The 26,285-nt window shown below is 45.4% G+C and overlaps 1 protein-coding gene across 1 annotated transcript in view; it reads right to left on the reverse strand.

The window, feature by feature from the left end:
• Window positions 1-26,285, reverse strand: part of MAPKAP1 (MAPK associated protein 1) — a 245,109-nt gene that overhangs the window by 17,785 nt on the left and 201,039 nt on the right. The window contains exon 9 of the mRNA XM_068247952.1: window positions 19,637-19,777. Coding sequence (XP_068104053.1) covers window positions 19,637-19,777 — 141 coding nt within the window. The remainder of the gene's footprint in view (window positions 1-19,636; window positions 19,778-26,285) is intronic.

The following is a 26,285-nucleotide window of genomic DNA, read 5'->3' on the forward strand; positions in this document are numbered from 1 at the left end:
TTATTGTGCGTGTCTTCATTTCAAACTGCAAAGCAACAACATTTGAATATTCTAAAGTGGTTAATTATTTTCTATACCCAATGCTTGTTTACCTGGAGTTCAATGCATTGCCTATGGGGAGATTTACATGATAAGATAATGCATGAATGGGTTTAATTTTAGGATTACTTAAAGAGGAACTCCAGTGAAAATAATGTAATAAAAAAAAGTGCTTCATTTTTACAATAATTATGTAGAAAATTACCAGCACTCCTGTGAATTAAAGATTGCGATGTGCCAGGCTGATGGGACTCACAGCACTGAAGTCCCAGTCACGTCTTTGTACAGAGATTGAAGCCAGCACCATCAAAGTATCATGCTCTTTTGTTTATTTAACCACCCTGGTGTTCTATTAAGATCGCCAGGGCGGCTGCGGGAGGGTTTTTTTTTTAATTAAAAAAAAACTATTTCATGCAGCCAACTGAAAGTTGGCTGCATGAAAGCCCACTAGAGGGCGCTCCGGAGGGGTTCTTCCGATCGCCTCCGGCAAGCATAAGTAACAAGGAAGGCTGCAATGAGCAGCCTTCCTTGTTTGGCTTTCCTCGTCGCCATGGCGACGAGCGGAGTGACGTCATGGACGTCAGCCGACGTCCTGACGTCAGCCGCCTCCGATCCAGCCCTTAGCGCAGGCCGGAACTATTTGTTCCGGCTGCGCAGGGCTCGGGCGGCTGGGGGGACCCTCTTTCGCCGCTGCTCGCGGCGGATCGCCGCAGAGCGGCGGCGATCAGGCAGCACACGCGGCTGGCAAAGTGCCGGCTGCGTGTGCTGCTTTTTATTTTATCAAAATCGGGCCAGCAGGCCCTGAGCGGCACCCTCTGGCGGTAATGGACGAGCTGAGCTCGTCCATACCACTAAGGTGGTTAAAGACAAACAGACATGAGATATACAACAACGTTTCGGAGGCGAACCTCCTTTGTCAAGTAATGTCCGTGTCTATAATACACAATAATTATGTATAAATGATTTAGTCAGTGTTTGCTCATTGTAAAATCTTTCCTCTCCCCGATTTTACATTCTGAAATGTATCACATCGTGACATTTTTACTGTGGGCAGGTTATGTAGCTGCTGCTAGCTGTTTTGGCTGTTAGAGACAGCTGTAAGCAGCTATTTCCTGTCTGTGAACATTGTTACATTGCGGCAGTTTGCCAGGAGCACCACAGTCCTCAGAGCTTCTTGTGGGAGGGGTTTCAACACAATATCAGTCATACAGCGCCCCCTGATGGTCTGTTTGTGAAAAGCAATATATTTCTCATGTAAAAGGGGATATCAGCTACTGATTGGGATAAAGTTAAATTCTTGGTTGGAGTTCCTCTTAAAGAAAGACGCATACATGTAAAAAAAATTCCAGAATAAAAAAGAGCGCAGGGGATTGCCACCAGTAAAATATCACTAAACTTAGCAATATTCCACTACTGCATTTTTATAGTAAACTATCTGTAATATTTTCCAATATTTTGCTATGGCTAAACTTAACCCTACTCTCACACAGAACCATTCCCTGCTGGTGCCCAACTCAATGCCCCCCCTTCTCCCCCCCAGTGGTGCCTAAACCTAACCCTTCCTGGTGGTGCCTAACTGTAAAACTCCCCCCCCCCCCACCCCGGTGGTGCCTAACCCTAAGACTCTCTTCTGTTAGTGCCTAAACCTAACCCCCCCCCCCCCCCCCGGTGGCACCCAACACTAAATCCCCCTCCTAAAGCTAGTGCAATATGTGGCTATGATGGTACATTTCGGCGCCTCCTACGGCTAGCAGCAAAAGGGGGCAGTTTCTGCAGACAGGCTTGCGAAAAAAATGGCTTGCCGATAACTTTTAGTTATCCGCAAGCAAATTGTTTTCTGCAAGCCTGTCTGCGGACATTGCCCCTCTTGCTGCTAATTTACCTTCATGGTGCATATCGCGGCTATTCTTAAAGCCACGGTGTGCGGCAAATTCGGTGCCCTGAGGCACCTGCTAGCTCCGGCTGAGCGCCCACATTTCACTACCATGCTGCAAAATGTGGCTTTTATTATAGGCGCCTATGGCGGCACCGTTTTTACCAAAAGGGCTCCTGCGCCCTTTTTTCCTGCTTCACTGAAATATTAAGCTAGCCTGCTCATGATATTACGTGAATCAAAAGCACTTATAAGGTATATATAGGTTGAAAGTCAGAGTGGCTGTGTTTAAAACAACATGCCAAACATCATTATATGAGATAATGAAACATTAAAGGAAACACGCCATTTGTGACATTTATACGTGTCAGGATCAAACATGGTATCCCCGGAACAAGTACTGCAGCGCTGTCCATTCTACACACACTTTCTCACTGTCCCTCACACAGCTCCCACAGGATCGATGGGATCAATAAAGTGTCGAGCTGGCAATCAATAGCCTTTGGGAAGTAGATTTCCCAGATATAATTGTCTCTGCTGGGTGACAGACAGCTTGCAGTAGCTCATACCTGAGGATGTTTACAGTAAAATGCTGTTAGTATAAACCATGCTTCAAGCCCTTCTGCTGTGAGTCAGTCTCATAGCTAAGAAGGTGATACGGAGAATAACAAGATAATTATAGTCAGCACAAACATGGAAAGAATATACAGTTGCTTTGACACAAGGGAAAAATTAACCAAAGAGAGTAATTTTGGTAGGCTAAACACAGAATAGTTTAAAATATATGTTAACAGCCAGCCTGATCCTGGTCTGCCATAACCCCAACCATAACACTTTCCATAGACTAAAAGGTATGTACAGACTTTTGATAGTTCTTAGCCCAAACGATCCTTTGCAACCTTTTCCAGCTAAAATCTAAGTAAAAAAAAAGTAAAAGTAAATTCTACCCGGTAGATCATTTTCAATTCCTAACCTTCTTGGCGGTATGGACGAGCTTAGCTCTTCCATGACCGCCGCTGTACACCGCTCCGGCCCTACTGGGCCGATTTGCACAGTTTTTTTTAAACACGCAGCTAGCACTTTGCTAGCTGCGTGTTGTACGCGATCGCCACTGATGCGTCGCTACCTGCCACGTAACAGCCCCCCCCCGAGAACAGCCTGGCCAATCAGTGCCAGGCAGCGCTGAGGGGTGGATCGGGACTCCCTGTGACATCACGACGTCGATGACGTCATTCCGTTCGTCGCCATGGCGACGGGGAAGCCCTAAAGGTATTCCCGTTCAGAACGGGATTTCCGGATAGGCTTGATCACCGGCGACGATCGAAGGGGTGGGAGGGATGCCGCAGGGAGGGGGAACCATGTAGCTAGCGCTAGGCTAGCTACATGATTTTAAAAAAATGCAAAAAAATACTGCTGCGCCGCCACCCTGGCGCAATCAATAAAACGCCAGGGTGGCTAATTTTTGAATTAGCTGAAAAAGTGTGTGCACTTCTGATCTAGGAAGTTGACACGGAAACAGTACACCTAAGGCCCCGTTCACACTTGCGGTTTTGTCAAAACCGCACCGGATGTCCGGACCGCACCGTATCCGGACCGGACCTGATCCGTACGGTTCCTATCCGGATCCGGTCCGGATCCGGTCCGTTTGCATCCGGTTTCTGTGCGGTGTGAACACGGTTGCGGTCCGGATCCGGTTTCTTAAGGAGATAACAACCTGTTATTACCTGGGGTCTGGGAGGTCAGCAGAAGGGTCTGGGGTCATTGTTGGAGACAGGTGGACGTGTGGAGACCATCCGTGGATACAGAGACTGCAGTTGGGACCATGGATCCAGGCATTTTTTACTCGTATACCTGGGAATTCTCTGTTGTTCGCCTCCTCGTTATCAGGCTAATCAGACATGTTGCTGCCTAGAGCTCCAGCATGAAATCGCTGCTGCCCCACCTGAACGCTGGGTCCATGTGGTCCCCATCCAAAATGCATAGGAAGTGGGGTAGAACGTCCGGTTTTTGTAGCCAGTGTGTTGTGCGCTCTCCGGTTCTCATTGGTTTCCATTGGCCGGATGGTGCAGTCCGGCTCCGCCCCGGATACGGCTGCCGGAGGAGCCGGACCAAAAAATAGCGCATGTTGGAACGGACGCCGGAGTCCGGATCCGGTCCGGATCCGGTCCGGCTCCGGTCCGGCAGAACGGACGCATGTGAACGGACGCATAGGCTTTCATTGCTATTGCCGTGCGTCCGTTCCGTCCGTTCTGCAAGCGGTCCGGCTCCGGCACGGCGATTCCGGACGGCCACCGCTAATGTGAACCGGGCCTTACATTTCACATGTTCTTGTTGCACTTCTGATGAACTTTCAGGAGTGGTTAATCAGAACTTTTAGGAGTGGTTACATTTCCATCTAGCATCTAGGATGTTGACATGGAAACAGTACACTTTATTATATTTTCCTGCTATAACAATTATAATATTCCACATGTAGCAATGCTTCCTGTTGCACCTCTGAAGAACTTTCACGAATGGTTAATCAGTGCTACACAACTTAACGTCTCACAGTTTGAATATAGATAAATGGGGAAAACTGTTGAACAATATGCACAGCAGAATGTAAATTAAAACCATATGTTACTGTCCATTTAAATGAAAATAAAAGAACAATAAATGGCAATTAAAAGTAGGCTGCAAAATTCTGACAATAGTTTAAATGGATATTAATCTATATGTAGATATGTACCCAACTAACAAATATGTATAGTAATGAACAAATCTGCTTGCTCTGGTTACTGTACTTACAAACCTGAAGACAAATCATGATATAAATAAATTCACGCTATAGAATATCATAACATATAAGGTGAGATATGCATTATTTTTCCATAATCAGCTCTTCCAGACATGTGCTGGTTTGTCTGACTAATCAGGGCAATGGGCTAACAACAAGACTGCAATTACCAATGCAAAGTTGTATACCTGAGACAGAGGTCACTGCTCCGCCCTCTGCACAGTGAAAGCTAGCATTGTCCTCTAGAGATGGTCAATGAGATGCAATGGTTCTGGCTTGCAGGCAAATTATATGATAATTGTATGCAGCTTGGTATCAAGCCAATCAAAAGAGCATCTGATTGGCCCACTTCCAAGCTGCATCCAATTTGATTGGATAGCTAGAAATATTAGCATCTCATTGACCATCTCCATTGTCCTCAAAATAAAGCACCTCCCCCTGGCCTACAGTGATCTTCACATCACATAGTGTGCCAGCTGTACTGCGCAGACTACACTGCTAAACTAGGAGTAAAAACATTTTTTTGTTACTAATACTGTATGTTCAAACTAAATAGATGGACTGCGTTAATATTTCACAAGGTTAAAGTCACACGTTTGTTTATAAGCAACTTAAAGTGAACCAGCGACAAAGCACCCTCATGTATTTTACCATATATATCAGTGGGAAGGAACATTAGAGGAAACACCTAACCTGCTCTCTGTTTCATTCTTCACTGCTCAGCCTGCTTCAGCCCTGATAAAATCCCTGATTGAGCATTCAGTCTGGCTTTGCTCACGAATCATTATAGCGGAGTCATTATAGCAGAGCCAGAAGGGGGCAGGCTTGGGCTTGAAAAGACATCAGAGAAGACAGACTCAGCTATAATGATTCCTGTGCAAAGCCAGACTGAATGCTCAGTCAGGGATTTTATCAGGGCTGATAAGAAGAAAGCTGTGCAGTGAAGAAAGAAACAGACAGCAGGGTAGATGTTTTCTCTAATGCTCCCACTGATATACAGGATCTTCTAAAAAAAAAAAAAAATAGCATATTGTGATAAAGTTCATTATTTTCTGTAATGTACTGATAAACATTAGACTTTCATATATTTTAGATTCAAATACACACAACTGAAGAAGTTCAAGCCTTTTATTGTTTTAATATTGATGATTTTGGCATACAGCTCATGAAAACCCAAATTTCCTATCTCAAAAAATTAGCATATTTCATCCGACCAATAAAAGAAAAGTGTTTTTAAAACAAAAAAAGTCAACCTTCAAATAATTATGTTCAGTTATGCACTCAATACTTGGTCGGAAATCCTTTTGCAGAAATGACTGCTTCAATGCGGCGTGGCATGGAGGAAATCAGCCTGTGGCACTGCTCAGGTGTTATGGAGGCCCAGGATGCTTCGATAGCGGCCTTAAGCTCATCCAGAGTGTTGGGTCTTGCGTCTTTTAAATTTCTCTTTACAATATCCCACAGATTCTCTATGGGGTTCAGGTCAGGAGAGTTGGCAGGCCAATTGAGCACAGTAATACCATGGTCAGTAAACCATTTACCAGTGGTTTTGGCACTGTGAGCAGGTGCCAGGTCATGCTGAAAAATGAAATCATCTCCATAAAGCCTTTCAGCAGATGGAAGCATGAACCTACTTTTGAACCAGAAACAGCGGCAGAAGTGCCTGACCTGGGCTACAGAGAAGCAGCATTGGACTGTTGCTCAGTGGTCCAAAGTACTTTTTTCGGATGAAAGCAATTTTACATGTCATTCGGAAATCAAGGTGCCAGAGTCTGGAGGAAGACTGGGGAGAGGGAAATGCCAAAATGCCTGAAGTCCGGTGTCAAGTACCCACAGTCAGTGATGGTCTGGGGTGCCATGTCAGCTGCTGGTGTTGGTCCACTGTGTTTTATCAAGGGCAGGGTCAATGCAGCTAGCTGTCAGGAGATTTTGGAGCACTTCATGCTTCCATCTGCTGAAAAGCTTTATGGAGATGAAGATTTCATTTTTCAGCACGACCTGGCACCTGCTCACAGTGCCAAAACCACTGGTAAATGGTTTACTGACCATGGTATTACTGTGCTCAATTGATCTGCCAACTCTCCTGACCTGAACCCCATAGAGAATCTGTGGGATATTGTGAAGAGAAAGTTGAGAGACGCAAGACCCAACACTCTGGATGAGCTTAAGGCCGCTATTGAAGCATCCTGGGCCTCCATAACACCTGAGCAGTGCCACAGGCCACAGGCTGAACATAATTATTTTTGTTTTAAAAACACTTTTCTTTTATTGGTCGGATGAAATATGCTAATTTTTTGAGATAGGAAATTTGGGTTTTCATGAGCTGTATGCCAAAATCATCAATATTAAAACAATAAAAGGCTTGAACTACTTCAGTTGTGTGTATTAGAATCTAAAATATATGAAAGTCTAATGTTTATCAGTACATTACAGAAAATAATGAACTTTATCACAATATGCTAATGTTCTGAGAAGATCCTGTATATGGTGAAATACATGAGAGTGCTTCGTCTCTGGTTCACTTTAAATCACACCTGAAGTGAGAGGGATATGGAAGCTGCCATGTTTATTTCCTTTTAAATAACACACAATGGCCTCAATTCACTAAACTTATCTCCTGTCTTTAATAACTCTTCTAGAGTTGTCATCATGGTGATAAGGCATGTAGTATTCAGGAAACATTTTACCTCAGGCAAACCTAAAGTTAACTCTTCTGTCTTTAGGTTAACTCTTTAATCCTTAAAATAACTCCAGAGTTAAAGACAGGCTGTCACGGTCAATTACCTGGGCAGACACGGCGGCTGGCACGTACGGATGTCCGCATGCGGTCTGGGGCATGTCGCCGTCGTCTCAATCGAGGGGGCTTGGCGATGTGTGTCCGTGCGCGCTGCGCGCGATGGCGTGGACCCTGGAGGTTGAGATCTTAGGGGGTTTGCGCGTTGCGCGCGCACGTCGCGGAGGGCCGTGTGCGCGTACATGTTGTCTTGGCGCATGCGCGTGCGTGCGCGTCATGTGCGTACGTCATTGCGTGTCACGCAAGTGCACCGTGGCGTGCTGCGCATGCGCGGGCGTGCGTTGCTCGCTGCGCGCCAACAGGCCTATTTTAGTCTGCAGAGGACATCACTCAGTGCTGTTGTATTGCAGCTTAGTGTATTCTCCTGTGACGAGACTTCTGTCTGCCTTGCTCCGTTTGTATGCTTGCTTACCCGTTGCTGACCGTGGTTTGTTCCGACTACCCGCTCTGCTGCCGACTCCTGCTTGTATGACTTCCCGATTTGCTGCCGACTACTGCTATGGACGATTACCTGCTCTGTTGATGAACCTTGCCCGTACGACTGTCCGCCTTGTTGCCAGACCTAGGAACTGTTTATTGGATTACGAGATTTCTACAAGGAAGAAACCTACTCATCAGACGGTTGCTGAGTTATTGCACTACCGTACTCAGCCTGCGGAGGTGCTGCAACGCCTTTCTGGTTACACGTCCAGTCGTCACGCCGATTGGCCTGCAAGCACTTCTGCCCTTCGCTTCTCAGAAGGCCTGTACTCACTTCAGGGCTTCTGGGTGGTGAGTTGCATAGGTGGCTGCTCTCTACACTTCAGTCTCCGGAGCACCAGGTACGTGGTTTGTGTTGTGACAAAATACAACAGCCACAAAATGGAGACTGCGGAGGCAGCCAGTGTCCTGAACGCCCTGTACAAACAAATGGCGGCCTTAACCGATGCCTTCAAGGAACTGCAAGCAGGACATAGCCGTTTAGAAGGAAGATTCAATGAGCTTTCTGGGAATCTATCCTCCTCAGCCAGTACGGCAGCACCTCCCCCACCTCCAGTGGTACCAGTTGCCTTACCAGTCAATGTGGACGCTGCCGCAGCTATGGCTCCGGAACCCCGGGTGCCTCTTCCTGAACGATTTTCCGGAGAACGAACCAAGTTCCGGGCGTTCCAACACTCTTGTGAATTATATTTCACCCTACAACCTCGCACATTTTCTTTGGAGGCAACTAAAGTGGGATTCGTTATTTCACTACTGCAGGGTGAACCCCAAGCTTGGGCACACAATCTAATGGAAAAAACAGATCCAGCGTTGACTTCTATTGAGGACTTCTTCACAGCCATGGCACTACTTTATGATGACCCCCAGCGGGAGGCTACGGCAGAGGCTATGTTGGGAAGTTTACGTCAAGGGAAAAGGCCGGTAGAGGAGTATACTTCAGAATTTCGCCGCTGGGCGGCTGATACAACTTGGAATGAGCCAGCATTATTGTATCAGTATCGTCTGGGACTATCTGATAGGCTGAAGGATGAACTGGCACGTGTCGGTTTACCAGGTTCTCTGGAGGCACTTATTCAAATTGCTATAAAGATTGATAGAAGATTTCGGGAAAGGCAATTAGAAAAGAATGGCGCAGGTCGTCCATTTTGGAGTCTTCCATCAGTATCAACCACCATTCCATCCCCGTGATCAGCTAGTTCCCCAGATCAGCCTGAACCGATGCAAATTGGAATGATTCGGCCATCTTTATCGTCTGAGGAAAGATCTCGCCGTCGGAAAGAGAATTTGTGCATGTATTGTGGCACAGCTGGTCACTTCGTAAGAACGTGTCCTGTACTTGCTGCAGGTAAGAACAAGGATAGTTACACGTGTGTTCCTCAAACTTTAGTCAACTCTACTAACTATTGTTCCGTTTTGGTTTCCTTTCAGCTCCCAGGAAGAATCATTAACATTCCCGCCATTGTCGATTCAGGAGCATGTAGCTGTTTTTTAGATTCTGTATTTGCCAAGAATCATCAAATTCCTCTGCAAGATCGGAAGGATCCCTTACATATTCATCTAGCAGATGGATCCTCTATCAGTTCTGGACCTGTAGTAACAGAAACTATTCCTATACTCACATCAATTTCCTCTGTTCATCAAGAATATCTTCGTTTTGATATCGTATCATCTCCAATGTACCCAGTTATTTTAGGCTTACCTTGGCTCAGAGCGCATAATCCAACAATCAATTGGTCTACCGGAACCATCTCATTTTCATCTGACTACTGTGGAGAATGTTGTATCAAGAAGACTAACGAAACATCTGGTCTATTCCTTACAATTATGGAAGAAGTTCCTTCCTGTTATCATCAATTCTTGGATGTCTTTGACAAAAAGAAGGCCGATCAACTTCCTCCACACAGACATTATGATTGCCCAATAGACTTTGTACCTGGTGCTCGAATTCCCTTTGGCCGGATGTTTCCATTATCAGAACCAGAGCAGGAAGTATTGAAACAATACATTAATGAAAACTTGGATAAAGGGTTCATCCGACCTTCAAAATCACCAGCAGGAGCCGGGATCTTCTTTGTTGAAAAAAAAGATGGGTCCCTTAGACCATGTGTAGACTATCGTGAACTGAACAAAGTAACGATTAAAAATCGCTATCCGTTGCCGTTGGTACCAGAATTATTTCAACGATTAAGGGAGGCAAAGATTTTTACAAAGCTTGATCTTCGAGGAGCATACAATCTGGTGAGAATTCGGGCCGGTGATGAGTGGAAGACGGCCTTTCGCTCCCGCTATGGACATTTTGAATATTTAGTTATGCCATTTGGCTTGTGTAATGCTCCGGCTACATTTCAGCATTTCATTAATGACGTCTTCAAGGATATGATTGATCATTACGTAATAGTATATCTTGATGATATTTTAATATTTTCTACATCTGAAGCAGAACATCAAGTTCAAGTCCAAGCAGTACTGGAACGATTGAGACAATATAATCTATATGCAAAATTGGAGAAATGTGAGTTTCATAGACAGATTATTCAATTTTTGGGATTGATCATCTCAGCCGAAGGTTTCTCGATGGATTCTCGCAAGATACAAACAATATTGGAGTGGCCTTCCCCTACAGACAAGAAAGCGGTTCAAAGATTTTTGGGATTTGCCAATTTTTATAGAAGATTCATAAAAAATTTTTCTGCTATTGTTTTGCCAATCACACAGCTAACTAAACAGCAAAAACATTTTTTCTGGACTACGGAAGCTCAAAATGCCTTTGATAAACTGAAGAAATTATTCACTTCAGCTCCTATCCTCAAACATGTGGACCCTACTTTACCATTCATTTTGGAAGTAGATGCATCAGATTCTGCAATTGGAGCTGTACTTTCTCAAAGACAGGGACCGAAACTGTTGATGCATCCAGTAGCGTTTTTTTCCCGGAAATTATCTGATTCGGAGAGGAATTACGATGTGGGGGATCGTGAACTACTGGCCATTAAGGAGGCTTTGGAGGAATGGAGATACTTGCTGGAAGGAGCGGTTCATTCCATATTAATATTCACAGATCATCGAAATCTGGAATACCTTAAGACGGCAAAACGATTGAATCCCCGACAAGCCAGATGGGCACTTTTTTTTCCAGATTCGATTTCCATATTACCTACAGACCAGGAGAAAAAAATGGGAAGTCGGATGCACTTTCCCGCATGTTTCCTGAAGAAAGATCACAGAAGGATCCGGATACGATTCTCTCCAGCCATCATTTCTTATTACTACAGTCTGACTTGGTCAGGGATCTCAAGTTGGAAGACTTATCTCCACCTATGAATGTTCAAGCCCGCCTGTCTAAGAGGAATGGACTATGGTTTCTTGGTGATAAGTTGTTTATTCCTGAAAAATTTAGAATTCGGATTTTTAAACTTTGTCATGATAGTCCACTAGCTGGACATTTCGGAAATACCAAAACAACGGAATTGATTCAGAGATCTTATTGGTGGCCTGGTTTGGTTTCAGATTGTAAAAGATATGTTGCATCCTGCCCTACATGCAGTCGTTCTAAAGGATCCTCACTTAAACCTTGGGGACTATTGAATCCTTTGCCAATTCCTCCTAGGCCATGGCACTCAGTGGCAATGGACTTTATTGTAGAACTTCCTACTTCAGAGGGGTTCAATACCATATTGGTAATAGTGGATCGTTTATCTAAGATGGCGCACTTTATTCCAATGCAAGGTACTCCCACGGCAAGAGCTACAGCAACTGTATTCATTAAGGAAATAGTACGATTACATGGAATACCTAATGACATTGTATCCGATAGAGGTGTGCAATTCACGTCTAAATTCTGGATGGCCTTGTGTAAATTATTGAAAATTCAGCTGTTCTTTTCCTCAGCCTATCATCCTCAATCAAATGGACAAACCGAACGTACGAACCAGACTTTGGAGCAGTACCTTAGATGCTTTATCAGTTGCTCACAGGATGATTGGGTCCAGATATTGCCATTGGCAGAATTTGCCTATAATAATTCTGTTCACTCTTCAATCAATCAATCACCATTCTTTGCAAATTATGGGTTTCATCCCATATTTATTCCTGATATCGTTAATGAAGGTTCAATCCCTGCTGCAAATTCTTTGGTCACATCCATAATACAGAACAATAAAATTCTACAGGATAACATGACCAAGGCACAGACACGGTTTAAGGAACAGGCTGATCTTCATAGAAGAGGGGATCTAGTTCTACAAGTAGGGGACATGGTGTGGCTGTCTACAGTTAATCTGAAACTTCCAGGACCATCTCGAAAACTGGGACCCAAGTTTATTGGTCCTTTTCCAGTATGTAAAAGGATAAGTCCAGTAGCTTACAAACTAACTCTACCAGCTTCGTACAGGATTCATCCAGTATTTCATGTGTCATTATTAAAACCTGCACAGTCGGATCTTTTTCCAGATCGGGACCTGGAAGCTCCACCACCAGTTTCTGTTGGCAAAGAAGAGGAGTATGAGGTGGAGGCTATTTTGGATGCCAGAAGGAGAGGCAGGCAAGTTCAGTATTTGATCAAATGGAAAGGATATGGAATAGAAGAAAATGCTTGGATACCAGCATCTGATGTACATGCTAATCGATTAGTGAAAGCTTTTCACCGAAGGTTTCCAGATAAGCCATCGCCTGAGAGCATCCGGAGGCTGCCCCTTAGGGGAGGGCATCGTCACGGTCAATTACCTGGGCAGACACGGCGGCTGGCACGTACGGATGTCCGCATGCGGTCTGGGGCATGTCGCCGTCGTCCCAATCGAGGGGGCTTGGCGATGTGTGTCCGTGCGCGATGGCGTGGACCCTGGAGGTTGAGATCTTAGGGGGTTTGCGCGTTGCGCGCGCACGTCGCGGAGGGCCGTGTGCGCGTACATGTTGTCTTGGCGCATGCGCGTGCGTGCGCGTCATGTGCGTACGTCATTGCGTGTCACGCAAGTGCACCGTGGCGTGCTGCGCATGCGCGGGCGTGCGTTGCTCGCTGCGCGCCAACAGGCCTATTTTAGTCTGCAGAGGACATCACTCAGTGCTGTTGTATTGCAGCTTAGTGTATTCTCCTGTGACGAGACTTCTGTCTGCCTTGCTCCGTTTGTATGCTTGCTTACCCGTTGCTGACCTTGGTTTGTTCCGACTACCCGCTCTGCTGCCGACTCCTGCTTGTATGACTTCCCGATTTGCTGCCGACTACTGCTATGGACGATTACCTGCTCTGTTGATGAACCTTGCCCGTACGACTGTCCGCCTTGTTGCCAGACCTAGGAACTGTTTATTGGATTACGAGATTTCTACAAGGAAGAAACCTACTCATCAGACGGTTGCTGAGTTATTGCACTACCGTACTCAGCCTGCGGAGGTGCTGCAACGCCTTTCTGGTTACACGTCCAGTCGTCACGCCGATTGGCCTGCAAGCACTTCTGCCCTTCGCTTCTCAGAAGGCCTGTACTCACTTCAGGGCTTCTGGGTGGTGAGTTGCATAGGTGGCTGCTCTCTACACTTCAGTCTCCGGAGCACCAGGTACGTGGTTTGTGTTGTGACACAGGCTGTTCATTAACTGCATGTGAAAATAACTACAGAGGAGGTAAATTAACTACAGAGGAGGTAAATTAACTACAGAGGAGGTAAATTAACTACAGAGGAGGTAACGTAAGGAATGAAGAGATAAGATAACTCTCTTACTGTGTGGAGGTAAGTTTTCTTTTGCCTTATTATCTCCAGCATGATCTTAGTGAACTGAGGCCATTGCCTGACTGTCCTGTTGATCCTCTGCCTCTAATAGTTTTAGTTATAATGCTAGGTACACAGCATAAAATTTTGTTTTAGATAGATGGTTCGATAGATCATTTCCGTCTGATCGATTTCTCATAAAAGTGAATGGAAAAGATAAGAGAATCAAATCAGAAATCGATCGGACGGGTGGAAAATCAACGGAAAAAAACGAAGTGTACCCAGCATAAGGCTTATACACACCATGCAATTTTACATCAGATCTACCAATAATTTCCAGCATGTCCGACCTGCTTCCTATTGAGAAAAATATTGATTTTGTGCAGTACTTATCACTTAATCAGAAGCAGATAGGAAATGCTGGACATTAATGATGCTTCAGTTGACCTGACCATATTGCATGGTGTGTGTACATGCCTATCGACCCTGGACGAGCATGCAGATCAGGTGCTCTAACTGAAGTTTGACTGCATTTGTTTCAGGTGTGTGATTCAGATACTACTGCAGCCAAAGAGATCAGCAGAATGCTAGACAACTGGTATTTTTTTTAAAGGTAATGGCAGCCTCCATATCCCTCTCAGTTTAGCTGTCCTGTAATAATAATAGGGAAACCTGTCACTTTCCATCTGAAAATTCAACTTTAGCCAAAAGTCAATTTTTTATGATCGTGATTACGGGGCGGCATGGAACATAGAGAGGAACAGACTATGCACAGAGGTATGTGGATCCAGCATGAACATACCACTGGGCTAACCTTGGCATGGATCAGGCATATTTCAGGACTGCCCATATTAAAATCTTCACCCTTTCTATGAATGCTACTTTCTGACGCGTAGTAGATTTGTACGCCAGCAGTCTTGCGTGCTTTGACAGCTGACACCTTCTGGAATGAAGGAGGAGCGATGCTGATTGGCTCCTGATAACCTGATCTCTATGTTTGCATAATTATCACCTTTTCTCTCTTAAAATCTCCACCCTGCTGTTTACCTAAAAAAAACTATATTTTTACATTTTTTTTTTTTTATTCCGAACTCAGCTCTGTATCTATGCTACCAGACTCAGCAAATAGACTTCATCGCAAACCTCTTTATGTCTGGTAAATCAGTTAGCATCATAGTTCGACACTCTTTATATATTTTCTTTTATTTTGTCCAACTATAGTAAATGCATATTAACCACCCTGGCGTTCTGATTAAATCGCCAGGGTGGCTGCGGGAGGGTTTTTTTTAAATAAAAAAAAAACTATTTCATGCAGCCAACTGAAAGTTGGCTGCATGAAAGCCCACTAGAGGGCGCTCCGGAGGCGATCTTCCGATCGCCTCCGGCGCCCAGAATAAACAAGGAAGGCCGCAATGAGCGGCCTTCCTTGTTTTGCTTATATCGTCGCCATAGCGACGAGCGGAGTGACGTCATCGACGTCAGCCGACGTCCTGACGTCAGCCGCCTCCGATCCAGCCCTTAGCGCTGGCCGGAACTTTTTGTTCCGGCTACGCTGGGCTCAGGCGGCTGGGGGGACCCTCTTTCGCCGCTGCTCGCGGCGGATCGCCGCAGAGCGGCGGCGATCAGGCAGCACACGCGGCTGGCAAAGTGCCGGCTGCGTGTGCTGCTTTTTATTTTATCAAAATCGGGCCAGCAGGCCCTGAGCGGCACCCTCTGGCGGTAATGGACGAGCTGAGCTCGTCCATACCACTAAGGTGGTTAAAGACAAACAGACATGAGATATACAACAACGTTTCGGAGGCGAACCTCCTTTGTCAAGTAATGTCCGTGTCTATAATACACAATAATTATGTATAAATGATTTAGTCAGTGTTTGCTCATTGTAAAATCTTTCCTCTCCCCGATTTTACATTCTGAAATGTATCACATCGTGACATTTTTACTGTGGGCAGGTTATGTAGCTGCTGCTAGCTGTTTTGGCTGTTAGAGACAGCTGTAAGCAGCTATTTCCTGTCTGTGAACATTGTTACATTGCGGCAGTTTGCCAGGAGCACCACAGTCCTCAGAGCTTCTTGTGGGAGGGGTTTCAACACAATATCAGTCATACAGCGCCCCCTGATGGTCTGTTTGTGAAAAGCAATATATTTCTCATGTAAAAGGGGATATCAGCTACTGATTGGGATAAAGTTAAATTCTTGGTTGGAGTTCCTCTTAAAGAAAGACGCATACATGTAAAAAAAATTCCAGAATAAAAAAGAGCGCAGGGGATTGCCACCAGTAAAATATCACTAAACTTAGCAATATTCCACTACTGCATTTTTATAGTAAACTATCTGTAATATTTTCCAATATTTTGCTATGGCTAAACTTCCTTGTTTTGCTTATATCGTCGCCATAGCGACGAGCGGAGTGACGTCATCGACGTCAGCCGACGTCCTGACGTCAGCCGCCTCCGATCCAGCCCTTAGCGCTGGCCGGAACTTTTTGTTCCGGCTACGCTGGGCTCAGGCGGCTGGGGGGACCCTCTTTCGCCGCTGCTCGCGGCGGATCGCCGCAGAGCGGCGGCGATCAGGCAGCACACGCGGCTGGCAAAGTGCCGGCTGCGTGTGCTGCTTTTTATTTGATGAAAATCGGCCCAGCAGGGCCTGAGCGGCGACCTCCGGCGGTGTTGGACGAGCTGAGCTCGTCCAGACCGCTCAGGTGGTTAAAGTTACAAAATATATACAAACCAAACACAGATATTCTTATACAACCCAACCCACTTGTTCAGACCGACACATCCCCCCCCATACATCCTACTACACATACAAACCCATCTATACCTTCATACACCCATAAACACAAGCTCATATACCCACATTCAAACATACTGACCAAGTTATTCCCCTCTGACAACCAAACATTGACACCATTCACCAAACTCCTCGTCAGCCAGTATTACTTATATTCTGTATGGGTACTAATCCCATCTAAAACCCAATCTACACGATACAACCCCCGGCGCGACCCGATATTTTTACATTTCTGCATAGAAAACATGGAATAATCAGCTTCTGAAAGTTTTAGGCCTCCTTTCCACGGACTGTTACTAGGCAGTGAAATGCCTCTCAAACTCTCACAGCTGCTTGCTACTGCCTGATAACTGCTGCCTGATAACTGCTGCCTGATAACTGCTTACTGCAGCCTGGCAACTGCTTACTGCAGCCTGGCAACTGCTTACTGCAGCCTGGCAACTGCTTACTGCAGCCTGGCAACTGCTTACTGCAGCCTGGCAACTGCTTACTGCAGCCTGGCAACAGCTTACTGCAGCCTGGCAACAGCTTACTGCAGCCTGGCAACAGCTTGCTAAGCACACAGTTCAACAGTCCGTGGAAAAGAGGCCTTACTGCTGCAATTTAACACATTTACATATTTGTGGTTGAAAAATTCAGAAAATTCAAATGTTTTCAACTTTTTAAGCATATTTTCTCCTAAAAACCACAAGCTCCTCAGTTTATCAAATCACTGATTCCGACTCCAGATACCCAAAATTACTCCGACTCCTTAGTCTTTGGGCTCTTTTCCACGGACTGTTACTAGGCAGTGAAATGCCTCTCAAGCCCTCACAACTGCTGTCTACTGCCTGGTAACTGCTCACAGCTGCCTGATAACTGCTCACTGCAGCCTGGCAACTGCTTGCTGAGCACACAGTTCAACAGTCCGTGGAAAAGAGGCCTCATACTTACTAGGGCTGTGGAGTTGGTACATAAATCATCCAACTCCCACCTCCTCAGTTCATGAAACAACCAGGTACCTAAAATTGTTCTGACTCCTCAACTCCAACACCACAGATTTGATTATGAAGACTGGACTTCACACCTGAGTGAAATGATCTTCAAATAGTGTAATACTACTACAATAATCTGTTCCAAATACGCAACACTGCAAAGCACTGGAGTGAAGTGCGCACCTTGCCTTTCATGTTATGCAAAGGTGGGTGTGGTGATTATCCCTGGGGGAATGGGGTGCAGCATGTTCCCTAAATACCGCCATGCATTTTACCACTATGCATTTCACTTAATGCTAGGTACACACCATGCAATTTTCTGACAGATTAATTCCAACATGTCTGATCTGATTTCTGATTGATTTTTCAAAAGACTTTCCATAGAAGTGAAGGGAAAATCAATTGCAAAATCGATTATATATCAGATCGGACAGGTTGGAAAAAAAGCTGTCAGAAAATTGCATTGTGTATACCTAGCATGGTACATTTAACAAAAAAACTGTTCTTTAGGAAGGGTTACAATTTAACGTTCCTACCAAAGTGTAGGGCCATTTTTTTTTAATTTTTTTTTTAAATCTATATGTTTTTGAGACGTGGGTGGAAACTGAAGCACCCTGAAGGAATCCACACAGACACTGAGAACATAGAATCTCCATGCAGGTAGTGTTCTGGCTGGCAATAGAACCATGGATTGTAATGGTGCATGGCAACTGTGATGGTGGCCAGGATTCACAACCTCCTTTGCTGCTTACTCTCTGTACCTTTCAAAGATAATGGTGAGACCATAACAAGCTGAAAGCTTTAACAGGAGCTATTGCTTTGTGTTTATTTTTGCAGGCCTGTACATACAGCCACTGCTGCCAGAGATGGATTAAAGCAGCAGGAACCGCTATATATACCAGGTAAAAACACATATATAAGTAGATAAATACTGTACTTGTTCTACTTACCCAGCAGATTTATTGTACTGTCCACATTTATATTTCCGTAAATATTATTTAATTAATCAAGAGAAACCTGTTCCAGGGATTTTCCATCTTTACTGCCTCTGACTGAAGAAAATGCTGATGTAATTTCCTCCCTTAATCTTTTTATTCTCCTAGAAACTGCACTGTCGTATCTAGCTTGCTTTGTAAACCCATGTGAGCACAGCATAGATCGTATTTCTAGCATCTTCTGCATACGGGTGAGGTGTATTTACCTTCCCAGCTTCAGCCTGTCACACTAAACTGCCCTCTGCTAATCAGTGAGGAGCAGGAATGGGGGAGGGGAGAAAACAAGCTTCCCTCTCCTTGGCAATGTACCAGAATGGAGCCTGATGACCGAGATAAGATTTATTACAGCAGAAACATTTATGATTATATTGTTTGCAATGCAGACTGCATGTAGACTACATAATAAACACAAAGCAGTGAGTAAATGGAATTCGATTTTGTGGCTGACAATCCCACTTTAAGGTGAAAATGAGATCCAAGCAAAACAGCAGCTTTAGCTCTCCTGCCTTGTCACATAACCTTTTTGGAAGGTGGAACAGGCCCAGAACAAATTTCAGCCATGCACCACACCCTAATAACCTGCTCGTTTCCACTATAGCGAATCCGCATGCGGGCACTGCATGCGGATTCGCATAGTCAATGTAAGTGGATGGGGCTGTTTCCACTTGTGCGGCGGCGGGAGCGTTTTTCAGTGCGGCAGAAATCTGCACGGTAGAGCCGTCAGATTTCACGTGCGGGAGGAATGCGGGTGAATCGCCGCTAATGCATTTAATAGGGAAATCGCATGCGGCTTTGTCATGCGGATTTCCCCGCGATTTCGCATGGTTTGCTATGGAGCTTTACTCAGGCAGTGACATGGTTAAATTCGCCTGGCTCCTTGCCATGCGAAATCGCATGCGAAATCGCGGCTAAATCCGCATGCGGAAACGCAGTCGCATGCGATTTCTTCTGAGGTGGAATCCAGGCGATTCCGCACCGCAACAGTGGAAACGAGCCCTTAGGTTTCATTGTGGACGATCCGGCTCTGACTATTGCAAGCTACTCTGGCAAGCAAGGACAAGTCCTAGTCTTCCATGTATGCATGAGCATCTGTCTTCCACTAGGGTGGATTGCCCACTGCTGCCTTACGGCACATAAATCAGTTATTTCCCCATCTTCTGCTGTCTGGGAAAGCAAGATTATAAAGTAAAAAAGAAAGCTTTGAAGAAAGGTGGCTTACCCAGCTGGACATCTGTGGTGAATCGTAACCTGTGAATCATGCTGACCTTGAATGATTTGTAGTGATGGCTGCTGAGCATGTCCTGCACTGTGGCAATATCTATTTGTGTCTCTTCCTCTTGGGGCTCTTCTCCTCGCGAGCCTCGGAAAAAAGGCAACAAAATAATTACTACATTTACACCTACAGTTTCTATATTGTCTATCACAATTCCTCTGGAATATAATCGGCAAGCAGATTACTAAAATCTTTTTCAACATAACATATACAGAGAGACAACGGTAAAGAATTAAATGTTCCACCCAGGCAAAAACTTGTCAGTCTTGCTTCTTTTCTTATGTGTACAGTATGTTAAACTTACGTCTGAGCCCTTTTCCTATAGTTTTTCATAGTTGGCATCAGTTGTGTATGTGTTTCTATGGATGTGTTCTCGCTTCTTAAAATGTAATATGAGTAAAACAGAACTATTCATTTTTCCACAGTATCTGTCCACTTCTCTGCCTGATATAACAATAAATGTTAACAACTCTCCCATAACTTCGGTTCCCAAAGCACGGTGCTTAGGGGTAATATTTGACTCCTCTCTCTCATTTATCCCTCACATTCACTCCCTAGCCAGCTCCTGCCTTCCTAACTCAAAAATATATCTCACATCCAACCTTTTCTCACTCAAGACACAGCTAATAAGTTAATACATGCTCTTATAATATCTTGTCTGGACTATTGTAACATACTACTTTGTGGACTACCAAGTAACAGACTGACACCACTCCAATCTGTACTGAACTTGGCTGCTCGTCTCATTCATCATTTTTCTCGCTCTTCCTCTGCCGATCCTCTCTGTCAAGCTCCTCATTGGCTACCAATTAACCAGAGGATTCAGTTCAAACTCTTAACTCCAACCTACAAAGCTCTCCACAATCTCTCTCCCCTGTACATCTCCCCACTAGTTTCCAAATACCAACCTAATCGTAATCTCAGATCTGCACATGACCTGCTGTTTCCCGCCTCTAGAATTGCCGTATTTTTTGGAATATAAGACGCACTTTTTCTCCCCCAAAAATAGGAAGAAAAAGTGCCTGCGTCTTATATTCCAAAGGCAGGGAATCCGCGACTTCAGAACCGCCTGCCGATGCCAACCGCTGTTCCACCGCATTGTCGGGGACTCCCTGCCTTGTCCCCCTGTGTGGTCTGCCGGTCCGCTCCCCTGGTAACAATAACTGCAGAGCAACTCACCTTTCTATGGATTCCAGCGCTGTGTGGTCCTCCGCCTCCAGCATGTCAGCTACACCTGTAAATGAAAAGTTAGGCAGAGACGCTCACCTACTCAGCGGCAGCCGCAGCGGTGGCAGCAAGATCTGCAGACATCTCTCCTGGGAGGCTTCCCCTAGAGACGGCTCCTGTGAATGAGTCAATGAGTCATTCCCCATGACTCAATGAGTCATTAGCAGGAGCTGTCACTAGGGGAAGCCTCCCGGGACTAGATGTCTGCAGATCGTGCTGCCACCGCTGCGGCTGCCGCCAAGTAGGTGAGCAGACATCTCGGCCTCCCGGGACCGAGATGTCTGCAGATCGTCGTGCCGCCGCCGAGTAGGTGAGTGTCTCTGCGCTAACTTTTCATTTACAGGTGTAGCTGACATGTTGGAGGCGGAGGACCACACAGCAGACTACACAGCACTGGAATCCATAGAAAGGTGAGTTGCTCTGCAGTTATTGTTACCGGGGAGAGCTCGACATGGGGGGCAGAAGACAGGATGGGGACTGGGGGGGCACACACATGGACATGCACAGGAGGGGACACACACAGGAGGACAGGAGGGGTACACAGGGACTGGAGGACCACACAGGGGGGGTGAAGGGGACACAGAAACACACACAAGGGGGGCAGGAGGGGACACAGACACACACAGGGGGACAGGAGTGGACACAAGGGGCCTTGAGGACCACAGAGGGGGGCTGGAGGAGACACACTGGACATGAGGGGACATATGGGGCAAGAGGATCACACAAGGTGGCAGGAAGGGATGCCACACACAGGGGGACAGAAAGGGACACATAGTGGACACAAGAGGACAATGGGAAGAACATGTACTGTACAATACGCTCCTGGAATATGGACGCACCAGGTTTAGTATATACTGTATACATTTTTTTCCCAGATTTTTGCCCTCTAAACCTAGGTGCGTCTTATATTCCAGAGCGTCTTATATTCCAAAAATACGGTACCTCCTCGCATTCACGTATACAGGATTTTGCACGTGCTTCACTCCTCCTCTCCTTCCACGACACATCCCTCACTCTCCAGCCTTTGTTACCTTTAAACGCTCTCTCAAAACTCACTTGTTCCGACAAGCATATGCTCTACCTTAGGCCACTTCCCCTTTGTCCCAAAGCCAAGTTGCACTCCTACTAGATATCCTAAAACACACTGCCTCTAGGTATGTTTATTACCCCATGTCTTGATTAATCCCTATTCCTTTAGATTGTAAGCTCGTAAGGGCAGGGCTTTCTCTCCTTATTGTGTCTTGGAATTATACATTTTATTCATCATGAGCTTGAAGGAGACAAAAGGAAACCGAGAGCCCAATATAGTGTACTATCTCAATGAATTGACAGCGCCGCTCGTGCAGGCACAGTACAGGCCGACCTGGAGGTCGCCCTGATGTCATCGCCGGGGACCGGGACGGAGCTGGGGCGAACGGCTGAAGGGAAAACTGCAGCAAGGGACATGCTGGGAGCTTGGGGCTGGAGGAATACCCGGGTAAGTAGCACTTATTTTGGTAAGATTGCCTGATAACTCCTTTAAGTAGTTAAACAGATTTCCCTGGTGCTTCCATGGCAGCATACTCTGGGTTATGGCCCCGCTCCCTAACCCCATTGGACAGTTTAACTATAAGTTCTTTGCCTGCACACTCGTATACCATCTTTTTTTCTTTGTCCTCCCCTTTCCCTTGGACACTTTCTCTTTTTCACAGGTTTTGTACAAACAACTTTTTACCCAGGGTTTATCCCTTTCCCTGGGGAAGCCTCGCGTGGGTGCTAAATGCACTTCAGGGAGGTCAGGTGGCTGATCCCTGTATGGTTGTTTCTGCTAAAAGCAGAACATGGTGCGTGCTGCAACTTTTTAACTTTCGAACTTCTTGCCTGTTCACTCTCCTTTCCTCTTACCTCGCTTGTTCCCCAGAGTGGGAGCCTTCATTGCTGCAGGGTCCCTGGGCGGCGTTTAGCAGAGTGGTATACCACAATACCGCTGTCCATGCGGGCAAACGGATCTCCCAGAAGGGAGATAGCGGAGGAGCGTCTGGAGTGTATCTTCTCCGGGGCCTGGCGTCCTGGGGCTGTCCTCTCACGCGCGAGCGCGAGATTTAGGCCTCTTTAGTGGCTCTCCTCTGTTCCGCCTCCTTGCCCTTCCTCCTGATGCACGGCGGCCATCTTTGTTAGGGGTAGCTCAAACTGACCATGCTCGTGGCCACAGTCTTCTATTTAAACGGCGTTTTTTCAGCTGACAGGTGCTTACTTGAGCCTCCCAGCAAGCCAGCAGTCTCCTTGGTGTTTATTTCCACTGCCATTCTTTTGTTTAAGGTGTTTTTATGTTACAGTATTAGACAAAATATTATTTTTATATTTTCATATATTTCAATATTCTTTTTTTCTCTATTCTTTATTGCAGCCAGTTTTTCTCCCAAAATGGGGCGCACAAAAGATCAGCAACAAGCTCGCAGGTATGGAGATAAAAAAAAAAAAAAAAAAAAAAAAAGAGGGTCTTGGCTTTATGGATACTAATTAGTATTCTTTTTAGCCCTTCTAGACCTAAAGATCCACATAACCATCGCTCTCAAACATCTTCTAAAGTCTACGAATCATCCTCCAAACAGCACTCTTCTAACAAGGATAACAGGAGTAGATCTAAATCCCGCCGGCCAAGTTCTCCTCCTTATTATAGATCAAGAACAAGGTCTAGAAGACGCTCCCCCTCGCCTCGCTACTATTACCCACCTCCAAGGCCCAGGAAGACAGATTGCTGGATGTGTGGCAATAAGGCCCTGCCGGGGAAGATAGTATGTAGCAATTGTTTGCTAGAAAATACGCTTAATAATGCGGAAGACTCATCCACGGTCCTCAATCTCATAAGACAGGCTGTGCGGGAAGAAATTGCAGCTCAGCTTTCCTCCACTTCAACCACTGTGCCTCTTTCTCAAGACGCGGACCAAGCTCAAGCCTCTTTTATGCCGCAAGCGGAACCTCCTTTGGATCCAAGTCTTTCTGTGGATTCAAATTCAGAGCTTGAAGATCAAGATAACTTTCAGTTTTCTTTAGTGGAGCCATTGATAGCAGCCATCAAAGAGGCCTTACAGTGGTCAGATCCTGAGGTTGCCCTTGGAGAAGTTCCAAAGTACTATCGGAACTTGGCTAAGGTTGGACCGTCTTTCCCTCTATTTAGAGAAATCAAAGGAGTCATCATAAACAGAGGAACACCAAGAGCCCCAATAGTGTAGTATGTATTGACAAAGGGGGTAATGACAAAGAGTAATAGTTGTTATACTCACAAACATGGGTCACCAATAGGCAACCACTGTAAAGGCAGGTGGGGAGATTATCCTGACCCCACTCAGGAATAAGAAGTCGCTCTCTGTAGATAGTAGAAAGGGTCGCAACCCTCCACCAAGGGTGGATACAATATTATATAAGAGAGAACAGAGGCGCCAAAAGGATAAAATGGGTTTTAAAGGAGCTTAAAAGCCAAAACTTGGTAATTAGAGGAGGCAGTGGTGGACTTACCCCCTCCAAGCAGACACAACACGACTGTACATTCAGTCTATTTATTAACGAACTCCAGATAAAACAAAGCAACGCGTTTCACGGGTCAGCGCCCGCTTCCTCAGGCAATAGAAAAAGGAGTTACAGCATCTAGCAAAACAAACGACACTCAGCGCCTCTGCACTCTAAAGGAGTCATCATGGAGGAATGGGCAAAAGTTAAAAATAAAACTTCATTCACTAATAGATGGGCAAAATTATACCCTATCAAAGATACAGATGCCCGTTTTCTGCAAAACGCTCCAGTCGTTGATGCTTCAATTTCTAATCTTGCAAAGCATGTCACCTTGCCTCTGGATGATACTGTCGTCTTTAAGGACGTACTTGACCGGAAAGCAGAAGGTGACATGAGAAGATGCTATGTCTCAGCAGGAGCTGCTTGCAGAACGTCCATCTCTTTAACGTCCCTTTCCAGAGCAATGAAAGTATGGATCAATAACATGGAAGAATCAGTGAAATCAGGTGCGGATATTGAACAGATAATTTCCGGACTAGAAGATCTAAAAGTTGCTGCTGACTTCGTGGGAGAGGCAGCTATAGATGGAGTTCGGGCAGCCTCAAGAGCTATGCTCTCTTCAGTAACTTCTAGACGAGCCCTTTGGTTAAGATCATGGAATGCTGATGCTAATTCCAAGCAGACCTGGCTGAAGATCCCGTATGACGGCAAAGCGCTGTTTGGAGAAAAGCTGGATAAAGCAATATCGAGAAAATCAGGTGGGAAGTCAGGAGACATCCCACAGGACAGAAAAACAAGAAAGCAGCGTTTTGGCCAGAAGACGCAATTTTCAAAATTTCAGAAACTTTAAAAACTACAAGCCTGGCAAAGAATATCAAAGAAAATGGCGCGGAATGCAAACTTCCTTGCCGAAACCAGTAAAAAGCACTACTTCTGCTCGTCAGGATTCAGGGAAGTCCTTTTGAGGCCTTGTTCGTCCACAGTTGGAGCGAGACTAAGGTCTTTTGCTCGAGTGTGGGCGGACAAGGTTTCGGATCCCTGGGTGCTGTCGACCATAGAAAGAGGTCAACGATGGCAGTTCAGATCCCAACCGGGAAATATATTTCTTCCAACCCACCTTCCTGCGTCCAAACAAAAGAGAATGTGTCTAATTCAGTATGTCAAACAACTTGTCCTACTAAATGCAGTCCGAGAGGTCCCAATCTCTCAGCAAGGCAAAGGTGTCTACTCACCTCTCTTCTTGATTGCGAAGAAGTCAGGAGATTGGAGACCGGTCATAGACCTGAAGAGGTTGAACAAACACATACTCTTGCCCAAGTTCAAGATGGAATCCTTACAGTCAATCATTCTCTGTGTACAACCAGACGATTTTATGGCTTCAATAGACCTCAAAGACGTCTATTTCCACATCCCAATTCACCCTCAATACCAATCCTATCTCAGGTTTGTTCTAAAGGGTTTATATCTACAGTTCACCGCCTTACCCTTCGGCCTATCGACATCACCAAGGACGTTTTCAAAGGTCTTACAGGCTTCGATCGCTATACTCAGACAACAAAGGCTCAGAATATTCCATTACCTAGATGATGTTCTAATTCTCTCCAACTGTCATCAACATTTTCTTCAACATGTGAAAACCTGTCTTACCTTACTGGAAAGTCTAGGCTTGATCATCAATTACCCAAAAAGTCAATTAGTTCCAACCAGAAACATGATTTATTTAGGTGCTCTGTTCAACACGGAAGACAATACTATACAACAATACAATACAATACAATAACATTTCTATAGCGCTTTTCTCCCATAGGACTCAAAGCGCTTAGGCTCTCTCAGATTCAGTAATTAGTAGGATGAAGTATTCACACAACAAAAGTTATAT

This window comes from Hyperolius riggenbachi, chromosome 8 (genome assembly GCF_040937935.1).
Source record: "Hyperolius riggenbachi isolate aHypRig1 chromosome 8, aHypRig1.pri, whole genome shotgun sequence".
Taxonomy (NCBI): Eukaryota; Metazoa; Chordata; class Amphibia; order Anura; family Hyperoliidae; genus Hyperolius; species Hyperolius riggenbachi.